The 11,882-nt window shown below is 40.0% G+C and overlaps 1 protein-coding gene across 1 annotated transcript; it reads left to right on the top strand.

The window, feature by feature from the left end:
* The first annotated feature begins 232 nt into the window (after positions 1-232).
* On the top strand, positions 233-11,625 carry LOC107095885 (sodium-dependent phosphate transport protein 2B-like). The gene is made up of 13 exons (XM_015392251.1): positions 233-256; positions 1,015-1,078; positions 1,167-1,277; positions 3,341-3,469; positions 3,675-3,818; positions 3,925-4,036; positions 7,790-7,982; positions 8,327-8,422; positions 8,507-8,627; positions 9,612-9,779; positions 9,862-9,978; positions 10,068-10,192; positions 10,920-11,625. Exons 1-13 carry the CDS (start codon positions 233-235, stop codon positions 11,484-11,486), a joined length of 1,971 nt encoding a protein of 656 aa, XP_015247737.1. The 3' UTR covers positions 11,487-11,625.
* Positions 11,626-11,882: the final 257 nt, after the last annotated feature.

Below are 11,882 nucleotides of genomic sequence, written 5' to 3'. Positions count from 1 at the left end.
GATACAATGTGAGCACTGGATTGCGACAGAGGGGTGTTACACCAGCACCAGGTAAGGGGAACCAAAGTTTCAAAGGCGTGTCTGGCTTATCAAAGAGACGGAAATGTTCCAAGAGGGATGTGAGGGCGAAATCATCACACCTTCTTATGATGCCTTGCAACCTTTCTGCCCCGTATGCAAACGAGGCAGCACTTTAAAACCCTGACACAGGTGAGCTCTGCACCACTCAAGCATGGACTCCCTAGGCCTGCCACAGGTGAGCAGAGAGATTTTATATCTTCATGACATGAATAAGGCTCAGGAAATAATGCATAAAACAAGAAAATCTAACATATTTCTTTATTTTGAATTACAAAAACAAATCCCTTCTAAAAATGTTGCTTGTAGAAATGAATATTAGATATTCACCAATGTTGTATTTAATTTTGGCATAATAGCCAACGGACTGCTGACATTCAGCACATAAAACTCTTAGTTATTTATTGAAAAGCGCTTTTTTATACATAGAAATTTAACAGTAATTTAATAACTAACAAGACCATTCCCAGCAGACAGAACAGATGTGTTATCAAAGAGCAGATTTATGAAAAAAAATGTCTTTTAGTTATAAATGCTGAGGGGATTGGTCGATCATTTGTTGCTATTCTTGTGTGAATGGAATTTAAAAGCATGTGACCCAGATCAATAAGGTGGCATGTGATGAGCGTTGTGCTTGTGTGCATGTGTGGATGGCTGTTAGTACGACCAGTATAGATCTCACCAACAGATGCAGTATTTTGGGTAGAGGATACGGTTACATATGTCATGAAAAACAGGAGCACCACCTGCAGCCTGCAGTACAAAATAACTGTAGTTTATTAATCAGTGGTTGTGGTCTATAAAAGATGTGAGAGGATTGAGTAAGCAATGAGTGATTTAACTTTTTAAAACACTTTTTTCAAAAAAGCATAGATTTTAGTATATGTAACTCAAGTATGATATGTATACCTTTTTACTACGGTTCTTCTTTTTCAGTCATCTGACTCAAAGAACAACATAGAGCAAGGCCAAGATGAGCAAAAAGAAGAGAAAATCAGAGGTTTGGAAACATTTTTTGTAGACTTTTGACACATAGTAAGCTTATTGTTGGAGACGATTTATTTATTGTGGACTTTAACATGTTGCAGATCTTAAGGCAAGCCCAGCACACTCCACTCTGGCTTTGGTGGAGCCAGGCTCAAAGGACACAGACCCCTGGGACCTCCCTGAGCTAAAAGACACTGGGGTCCCATGGTCAGGTAAAATTGCCTTTTAAACTGTATGACACAGCTCAACCTTTTGCAGAATCTCTCTAAAAAAATGCTTTAATAGTTTGTTGGAATCTTTGCTGGTTCCTCCTAACATAACAGGAGTAACAAAGCAGGATTTGTAGGCTGCAACTGATTTTATAAGAAACCAATATTTAGTAGCTAAGTAAGTGTCATATTTAGGTGAGTTTTTAAGTCTGTCTTACACTAATGTACCCACATAACATGATGCTGCCTCCTCTGTACTTCATGGTTGAGGTGAAATTCTCAGGTTCCCACTGCTTTTCATTTACTACAATGATGTTATAGCCAAACACAATTTTAGATTCATCACACTACAAAGAAAATGAGGTAATCTGTTTTTTTTATGTAACATTTGGAGTGTTACTAACTTCTGTGTGGCTTCACTGAGCAAATAGACTCACAGTTGATATTAAAGCTCTCCTAACAGTTTCTGCCAGCTTTTTAGTATAGAAGAGAATAAAACTTTATTGTCATTCCACTGTCACAAATACAGAGCAAAAAAATTAATTCTCTGCATTCAACCCACCCCTTTGGGGAGCAGTGGGCTGCCATTGTGTGGCACCCGGGGAGCAGTGTGGGGTTAAGGTTCTTGCTCAGGGAGCCAGAGTGGCAGTCTGTGGGAGTCGGCTTGAACTCAGAACCTCTGAGATCTAAGCCCAATGCCTCAACCACTAGTCCACCCCTCCCCCCTATAAGCTACCCGTCCTCCATACAATTAATGCAATTAGCTCCAAATAAGTTCAAATCTGGAACACAGGTCCAATTTCCACTCTGAACAGAATGACTGCAAGACAGTCTGTTGAGTTTAACTGCTTTATAATTGTTTTTGAACTGACATTTGTGGCAGCTTCACACACATGGAAGCTGTACCCATGGAGAAACCAGACAAATAAAAGACCACTTCTTCTCTCCTGATTTACTTTAGTTTCCAAAGAAATGTTTAATGCCGAAACATTTGGTAGTCCTTGAAAGTTTTATTGTCAGAATGCAAAAATATAGTGTATGTGCTTTAACATTTACCATGCAGTCATTGACTACCCATTAAAGTATCCTTAGAACAACTCTGGGGTTTCTAAAGGTTTCCCCTGGTTCCTTTATTAATGTATAATTATGACCTGAGCATACAAATGGAGTAAGTGTGGATTTTATAGAATTACAAAAAGGAACAAAGATTTTTTTTTTTGTTCCACCAGCACCTACAGAGAAATAAACTGAGCTTTGACCTAATTCATTCATAGATGTGATAAAATATATGATCGAGGCAATTAAGAGAAACTGCTGAGTGGGAGAGAAGGCCAAAGTAACGATAAAGGCTCATCCAGGTTGTGTATGTCATCAGATATTTTTATTCCTAGTGCTACATGAAATTAAAAGAGTATATTTTCTAATACTATATAAAAAAATATAGCATTTCCCATTTGATTTTGGCCACTTTAGTATAATTTTAAAGGTATAGAGGAGGATTTATGCAAATGTTTGGCCCTCTCCACTATAAAAAAAAGTGCACATGCACTACCCTGTACCCGCTCCCAAGAGGGGATGCTTATTAAACGCGTGCGAGAGCATGCACAAGGAAAATGGGCTTGTTTAAAAGTTGCTGTTTGCATCGCTCATACAAACTTACTTTCCAAAAGATTTGAAATTTTTCTACTATGTCAGACTCACAACTGGTAAGTTAAAATTGGGACGAGCACGCAGGACAGCGTTACATAAACATGTCACCAGAATGATTTCCAATTAGGAGGATTACTTATTTTGATGATCCACCCAGAACCTCCTCCACTAGTTTGATTAGGTCTGCAACTAACAATTTTGCTCATCAATGAATCTGTTGATTAATTTTCCTATTAGTAATCGGATAGCAAAAGGTTCCTTGAAAATTATTTTTTTAGGCATGCTTTAGAGCCTCAATACTCCATTTAACAATTAATCAATTAACTAAATTAGTTGATGATTATTTCGATTAATCACAGTTAATCCATTTAATTGTTTCACTTCTACTTTTGACAATAGGTTATTTTCTCTTTCAGATCTAGATACCAAGGGTAAAGTGCTGAGGGTGCTGGTGTCAATTGTAAAGTTCATCGCCCTGCTGGGCCTCCTCTACGTGTTCATCTGTTCCCTCGACATCCTCAGCTCAGCCTTTCAGCTAGTTGGAGGTAAACACTTTTCTAACTGAGACCCTGCAGGTCATTATTTGAGCTATTCTAAACAATACTGTAGCAGCTAAATAGATTTTAGTCTTAAATTCTAGTTTTCTAATAATTATTCGTAACAAAACTATCAAAGCAGCTGTCATCCTGATGTACAGTTATTCCAAAGTAAAATATATATGCTACATGGTCCTTTGTTCATGTTGTCCAGGCAGAGCAGCAGGCGATATCTTTCAGGACAACTCGATTTTGTCTAATCCGCTGGCTGGTTTGGTCATCGGGGTCCTTGTCACTCTGCTTGTACAAAGCTCATCCACCTCTTCCTCTATAGTCGTCAGCATGGTCTCGTCAGGGAGTGAGTGCGAAGCACACAACACCATCACACTGCTAGCATGAACACACAGAGATGAATATATTGAGATGTGACAAAAATACTGATATGGATCTGTGTTCTCTGACAGTCCTAAAAGTCCAGGTAGCTGTTCCCATCATCATGGGCACCAACATTGGCACCTCGGTCACAAACACATTAGTTGCCATGACGCAAGCTGGTGACCGCAGCACCTTCCGCAGGTAATACTTTGACTGTTTTCCTGTGCTTGTAGAAACAACATTGAAAATATACAAAAATAAAGGTACTGAGACCTTTTAATGGAGCATGTTATTTTAAATAAACTAATCTCTTTTGCATTGTAGTTGGATGTGTGTATATATTATATAAAACAGTAACTGGAGCGTGTAACAAAAGTAATTTCCCTCTGGGATTATTAAAGTATTTCTGATTCTGATTCTGATTTCCTAATCAGGCTTTACAAGAAGGCCCTTGATCAATTTCCCTTTAGGAGTCATACAAGATATAAGGTGCTGATAAATAGAAAGACAGGCTTTATTTTACAGCGACAGTACGACCTGGACAGGGGTGATTGATAGGAACGGCCTCCCTGATCTAAACCCGACCAGTGTTCTGTTATTGGTCTTCTGTGCAAATCACAGTTTGTCCATAAAGAACACCAGGTTCGAGCACAAGGATGTCCATAAGTGCACATGGCACCAGGACACACCGGAGGTTGATGATTTTATACTTTGTAGTTGTGTCATCTGATCTCCAGTCACATGTCTCGGACTCTTGGGTGAAGAGAGGGGCTGAGCTTTCAGCCGAGGACCAGCTGGTGGTGAGCTGGATGTTCTGTTCTGAGTTTCTGTTGGGAACCAGAGGTTCCCAACAGAACAGAAACAGAACAGAACAGAAACTCACAACTCTGTTAGTGGGGTCTTTAACTCCCTCCTCCATGACGAGTTTCTCCCAAATCTCAAAGGAAGTTGGAGACATAGAGTTGGGGTGATCAATGTTTCAATTCAGTTTATTTATGTTGCGCCAATTCACAACACATGTCATCCCATTTTCACTTTACAGTTCACCAGATCATACAGTCAAATTGATTCAAAGTTTTCTATCTAAGGAAAACCAGTAGATTGTCGATGCGGTCATGTGTAGCTGTGGTCATAAGGTCTCTGATGCCTATCGTGGCGGCTTCCCAGAACCCAGTGGTGGTGCCTGGAAGTACGTGATACCGTCAAGCTGAAGAAGGAGGCCTACCTGGCCTTGTTAGGTTTTGGGATTCAGGAGTCAGCTGAGAGGTACCAGCAGGCAGCTTTTGCTGTCAGAGAGGCAAAAACTCGGTCTGGAAGGAGTTTGGAGAGGCCATGGAGGAGGACTATTGGTCAGCCTTGAAAGTGTTGCGGCAAACTGTCCGCAGCCTTAGGAGGGGGAAGCAGTGCTTCATCAACATTGTTTTCAGTTTGGGTGTGGAGCCGCTGACCTCGACTAGGGATGTTGTCGGGCGCTGGACAATGTACTTTGAGGATCTCCTCAATCCCATCGTCATGTTTTCTGAGGAGGAGGCAGAGGCTGGGGACCTAGAAGCAGACTCAGCCATCAGTCAGGCTGAAGTCACCAAGGTAGTTAGATAGGTTCTCCGTAGCAAGGCCCCAGGGTTGGAAGAGATTAGTCCTGAGTACCTTAAGTCTCTGAATGTTGTAAGACTGTCTTGGCTGACACGTCTCTTGGCTGACACGTCATGGTTGGGAACAGTACCCCTGGATTGGCAGACTGGGGTGGTGTTCCCTCTCTTTAAAAAGGGGGATCGGAGGGCGTGCTCTAATTACAGAGGGATCACACTCCTCAGCCTGCCCAGTAAGGTATAATCCAGGGTGCTGGAGAGGAGGATCCAGTTGATAGTTGAACCTCGGATCCAGGAGGAACAATTTGGTTTTGGTCCCAGTTGCAGCATACTGGACCAGCTCTATATCCTTCATTAGGTACTCAAGGGTTCGTGGGAGTCCACATGTGTTTTGTGCATCTGGAGAAGGCATTTGACCGTATCCCGCGTGTTGCCCTGTGGGTGGTGTTCTGGGAGTATGGGGTCTGGGGCCCTCTGTTAAGGGCTGTTTGGTCTCTGTATGACCGCAGCAGGAGCTTGGTTCGCATTGCCGGCAGTAAGTCACACCTGTTCCCATTTTATGTTGGTACCTGCCAGTACTGCCCTTTGTCACTGGTTCTGTTCATTACATTAATGGACAGAATTTGTAGGCATTTGTAGACAGGGACTAAAGGGTGTCTGGTTTGAGAACATCGGGATATCATCTCTGCTGCTCGCACATTATGTTGTCCTGTTGGCCTCATTGAACCAGGACGGGTGGGGGCACTAGGGCAGTTTGCAGGCAAGTTTATAGTGGCTGGGATGAGGCTCAGCTCCTCCAAATCTTAGGCCATGATTCTCCACCGGAGGAAGGTGGACTCCCCTCTTCAGTTTGGTAGAGAGCCCTTGTCTCAAGTGGACGAGTTCAAGTATCTTAGGGTCTTGTTCATGAGTGAGGGACAGATGGATCGATAGATGGATCGGTGCGCCGTCGGCACCCATCCAGCTATCAGTGACCACAGTGACGTGGTTGCTGTATTGGACTGTCGTGGTGAAGAGGGAGCTGTGTGGGAAAGGCTCTCGATTTACCGATTGATCTATGTTCCCACCACCACCTATGGTCATGAGATCTGGGTATTGACCGAAAGTACAAGATTGTGAATACAAACAACCAAAAATAGTTCCCTTCGCAGGGTGGCTGGACACACCCTTCAAGATGGGTGAGGAGCTCAGTTACCCGGGAGGAGCTTGGAGTGGAGTTGTTGCTCCTCCTCCTTGAATGGAGCCAACTGAGGTCTGGGCATATCTGGGCATAGACTGCTGGCTCTGTGACCCGGCCCCGGATAAAGCGGAAGAAAATGGAATGGAATGGGGGAAAAAAATGTAATATGCTGTTAATAAAGTTATTAAAAACAAATTAAATTAGGATTAATGAGACAGATGAGCTCAAAGTTGCATAATCACGGCCTGAATAGAAACTAATAACCCTAATCACATTATTTTTAGCAGTTAAAGTCTTTTGAAGTATGCTTTACGATTCAACACTGAAATTCTTTACTGAAATGGTTCCAGCTCACTCACATTAAATTAGGATATAAGCTATTTATTATAGATTATCTTAGATTGATGTCTAGATCTATTTGACCCATTATACTTTGATCTAATTTGTTCCATTGTAGCTCTGTACAGACCATGATGTTGCCAAACCAATGCCTTCACTATACTGTCCTCCAAACCTTTCCAGAACAACTGAATTCATACTGAAATTCAACTGAAGCAATAATCTATAAAGTAATTCGATGAATCCTCAAGATCTGGCTGGCTTTGCATTGGATTTTATATAGGCACACCGAAGGATACCAAAATAAAAATGTAGAGAACAGCTGCCAAATATTATAATATTATAAAGACTGTTTGTCTTTTTGTGTTTTATCTATTCCACAACCGTACACTAACATTTTTAGTAGGGATTTAAGCAGAGATGGGGGACCTGGAGTCAACAAGTCATCTCTATTTCATATATATGTTATAAATCTGGTTTAGCCTGTGCTTACTGAACTCACCTGGTTTAGTGGCTGGGCAAAACCAATACATGACATAGAGATGATTTGTTGACTCCAGATCCCCCATCCCTGAATTTAAGACATTGTAAAAGTTCAAGAGGGATGATTTATAACCATGTTTGCATCACTTGCAGAACACTATTCACTAGATGTAGAAAACTTTGAACCTTTGTCCAACCAAATATCTTATCAGCACCAAAAATAATAAAATATATATACAGCTGATATGAACGTTTAACCTGGACCATTACTGTGAATAAAATGTTCTTGCTTGAAAAATGTGAGGATCAGATTTCTGAAACACCATAATTATTAATATTTTTTTTCCCCTTCCATGCATAAAGGGCTTTTGCAGGGGCTACCGTGCACGACTTCTTTAACTGGCTCTCTGTGCTGGTGCTGCTGCCTCTGGAAGTAGCCTCTGGTTACTTGTACGTTGTGACCAAACTCATCATCGACTCCTTTCAGATCCAGAGTGGAGAAGCACCCGACCTATTAAACGTGATTACTGATGTCTTAACTGAAGCTATCATACAGGTGAGATGTCATAAACGTAATCTTAATTATTGATATTCTTATGATACCTTTTTTATTTGAATAGACTGTCAGAAGATAAGCATTCGGAAAAAATAAATCTAGGATCGGAAGAACCTGACCTTTGGGTTGTTCTGGTGCTACATATTGCTTTTCTGATTTTTATCTTCTTCCTTGTAATAGTGTCTCTTCTTTGAAATAAAAACATATAATGATGAGACATTTGATTAATGCTTGCAATAACTAGGATGTTGCTGATTCCATGTCCTCATTTTTATCAGGCTGATAAGAAGCCATTGTAAAATGCTCTTATCTTTGGCCTGTTTTCCTTTTCTCTTCCGTATCAGCTGGATGAGTCTGTTATTAGTGGACTTGCCACTGGAGACCCAGATGCCCAAAACAAAAGTATGATCAAGAAGTGGTGTAAAACCTACAGCAACACAGTAAGACACAAAGAGAGCAAAGTCAAATGTACAACAAATATCTGGCAGTGAGAGATTAAGAGCAAAACTGTGCATGTGTTTTAGACCTTACAGAATGTCACAGTTCCCGGTCCGGAGAACTGCACCTCTCCGTCTCTCTGCTGGATCGATGGCAACATTACTGTCACTCTAAAGAATGTGTCCGAAACATACAACATTCAGAAATGTAAGACGTACATGAAAATAAATCATCCTCATTACGTTTAGCCTATTGAATTTCTCTTTGGAATTAGCAAAGTATTTTTTCAACTGCATTGAAAAATTAAAAAAATAGATGACGTGTTTAAGGCAATTTGAGAAAAATATACCATGTATGGTTTTGTCAGTGAACCAATTTTCTGTTATGGACCAGGATCTTCAAAAAATTTCGGCCCACTATTACCACACTTATGTTTCCTAATAGTCCTTCACAGAGACATGTCCATACTGTGGCTGAATTACACATTTTGTTCATTTACTAAACACTTGAATGCAGAGTTCAGTTGGTACTGAGGGGCCAAAATTGTTCCAAGAAGATGTCCACCACATTATTACACCCTCACCATCATGTTTCCTTGATACAGACCATCCATACAATCATCTGTTTGATGCCAAATTCTGATCGTATTTCTGTAGCTGTTATGGAGATTCATTTGAACCGTACTTTAACTTTTTTTAAGGTTGAAATTTGCCTATAAAAGCTGTAGTCTCAGTTTCCTGTACCTCAGCTCACAGGAATGACATCCAATGGGGCCCTCTGCTGCTGTAACCCATCTGCTTTCAATTTAACATGTCTGCAGATGTGGTATTTCCTATATTTTTCTTATAATCAGTTGTATGTTGTTCTGCTGCCTTTTATTATATCAAACCATTTGACTCAGTCTCACTCAACCACTGAAAGGTGAGTGAAGGCTGTGTGTAAAAACCACTGTCAATTAGCAGTTTTTAAAATCCTCAGATAAACTCACATTGAACCAAGAGCAATGCCATCTGCAAAGTCCTCCAAACCTAAATTAATGCAAATCTTACTTTTGGACATGTCTTACCACTCTTAAATGCAATCAACTGCTGCAATGTGGTTGGTTGATTAAACAGACTTACACTGTGTATATGCCATAATTATTATTTTAAATCTCCATTTGTACCCATATTTCTGTGTGGGTTTCTACAGGTAATCACATCTTTGTGAACGTGAACCTGTCTGATCTGGCTGTGGGTCTCATCTTGCTGGCGCTCTCTCTGCTGGTTCTGTGTTCCTGTCTAGTCTGCATTGTTAAATTGCTTAACTCTATGCTGAAGGGCCAAGTGGCTGCAGTCATTAAGAAAATCCTCAACACTGGTAAGCAGCCTCCCACTCTGCGTATCCAGTCAGCTAAATAAGTAGATAGGTTGGCGAAATAATATGTTGCATGTGTGCACAGATTTCCCCTTTCCATTCGGCTGGGTCACAGGATACATCGCCATTGTAGTTGGAGCTGGAATGACTTTCATTGTGCAGAGCAGTTCTGTGTTCACATCAGCCATTACTCCACTAGTTGGTGAGATCAAGAAATGTATAATGCAGACACAGAAAGAGGTCTGTTTCTGTAAAAATAACCATTCTTTAATAATTAATTTTGTGAAATAGGTATTGGTGTCATCAGCATAGAGAGGGCATATCCACTATCTTTGGGCTCAAACATCGGCACCACCACCACTGCCATTCTGGCAGCCATGGCCAGCCCTGGAGACAGACTGGCTAATGCTCTACAGGTAGATAAATCAATCACAAAATGACCGGAATGATTATTTTTCTTGAATTGCTTCTGAAATTGTTTTTATGTTAATAATTTTTAATTATGTCTCATGTAAAGTAGAACAAAGCTGTTGGTCATTTATATTTGTAGTGTAAATGTTGCTAAACCCATTTGAAAACATTTACTAATAACAATATACAATATCCATATAAATTTAAAGCTAATGAGAAAGACTAAGAAAGAACAGTTAGACTTATTATACTAGTAAAACGTCATTTTTTTTAAACAAAGACAAATGTTATATTTGTCTCTCACAATGGTTTTTAACAACTTCTTTATTTGCAATAAAAGCTACATCTAAAAATATACATCTTAAAATGATTAAACAAAGTAAAAACTGTGTACTGTCATGCAGGGAGTGAGCAAAAGGTTTCAAAAGGAATTTTCCTTAAAAAATATTTTTTTTAGAAAAGTAGTGCAAATCTTCTCATTAATTGCAGATCATAGGTAACCTTTCAGGCCAGATCAGTAATGTGTAATGCTCAGGTTTAGTTCTACAGATTATTATCTGAGTGTTATGATTTGCAGATTAGAGATGAATTCAAGGACTGGTTCTAACTAGCAGATGGTACATACACATTTTTTTGACTTAATATGATTCCTTATTCTTAAAAACTGTAGAAACATTTTTCAATCGAAGTAAGCAAAAGATATTCAACAAACCATTTCAATCATTTCCCCAGATTGCCCTTGTGCACTTCCTGTTCAACATCTCTGGAATCATTTTATGGTATCCAATCCCCTTCACTCGAATACCCATCCGACTGGCCAAGGGTCTGGGGAACGTCACTGCCAACTACCGCTGGTTTGCCGCAGTATACATCATCTGCTGCTTTTTCCTGTTACCACTCTTTATATTCAGCCTGTCGCTTGCTGGTTGGAAGGTCCTTGTTGGTGTGGGCGTACCTTTAGTTGTCATGTTTATCATGGTCTTGGTGATCAATGCACTGCAGAAAAGGAAACCTGGATGGCTGCCTTCCGGACTGCGATCCTGGGACTTCCTCCCTCTCTGGGCCCACTCTCTGGATCCCTGGGATAAATTGGTTGGAGTGTTTATAGCCAAATGCTGCTGCTGCTGCAAATGCTGCCAAATTTCAAATGATAGTCAGGAACATGACGAGCAAGAATCTGATGAACATTGTACAGAAATACATAAAGAGGTGTATGACAACCCAATGATGTCTGTAGAGAAAGTCGTAGAGAATGAAACAAGGATAGAACTAGATATTATAAAACAAACACAACTTTGAGGGTTTATATTTATTGTATTTGTGTGTTTGTGTGTATGGTTTATAGTGGCCATGGCACACAAACTTAAAGAAATCTATCTATATTTATATGATTAAGTGAAGTTGGCATGTTTTTATGATGAGAAATAACAATGAACACAACCTGAAGTGCTGATGTTTATTCAATTGACTGAAGTATGAATCTATATTTGTGTTGTTATTAGTTGATCCTCTGAAACAATGGATCCTGTCTCTGTCAGCATCCTGCTCTGTTTGCAATTTTTAACTCACTCATTTCTCTTTCATATTGATTTATTCTTTCATTTAAGTTTGTTTGTATGAAGAACTACTGAGACATCAGTGTGTTACGTAATATGTTTGAACAATCTGAGTTTGGAGAATTTAGAGAGTTTTTGG

Source organism: Cyprinodon variegatus, unplaced genomic scaffold (assembly GCF_000732505.1).
Source record: "Cyprinodon variegatus isolate N-32 unplaced genomic scaffold, C_variegatus-1.0 Scaffold582, whole genome shotgun sequence".
Lineage (NCBI taxonomy): Eukaryota > Metazoa > Chordata > Actinopteri > Cyprinodontiformes > Cyprinodontidae > Cyprinodon > Cyprinodon variegatus.
Note: the sequence above shows the minus strand (reverse complement) of the source record. Positions and strands in the feature narration are given on the sequence as shown.

What these genes read in the sequence shown, in the direction of transcription:
- LOC107095885 (XM_015392251.1), top strand. Translation starts at nt 233, where the DNA reads ATGGACTCCCTAGGCCTGCCACAG. An exon ending in AAAAGAAGAGAAAATCAGAG is followed by an intron (nt 1,079 to 1,166) that starts GTTTGGAAACAT and finishes AACATGTTGCAG; the next exon opens with ATCTTAAGGCAAGCCCAGCA. An exon ending in TAAGAAAATCCTCAACACTG is followed by an intron (nt 9,780 to 9,861) that starts GTAAGCAGCCTC and finishes ATGTGTGCACAG; the next exon opens with ATTTCCCCTTTCCATTCGGC.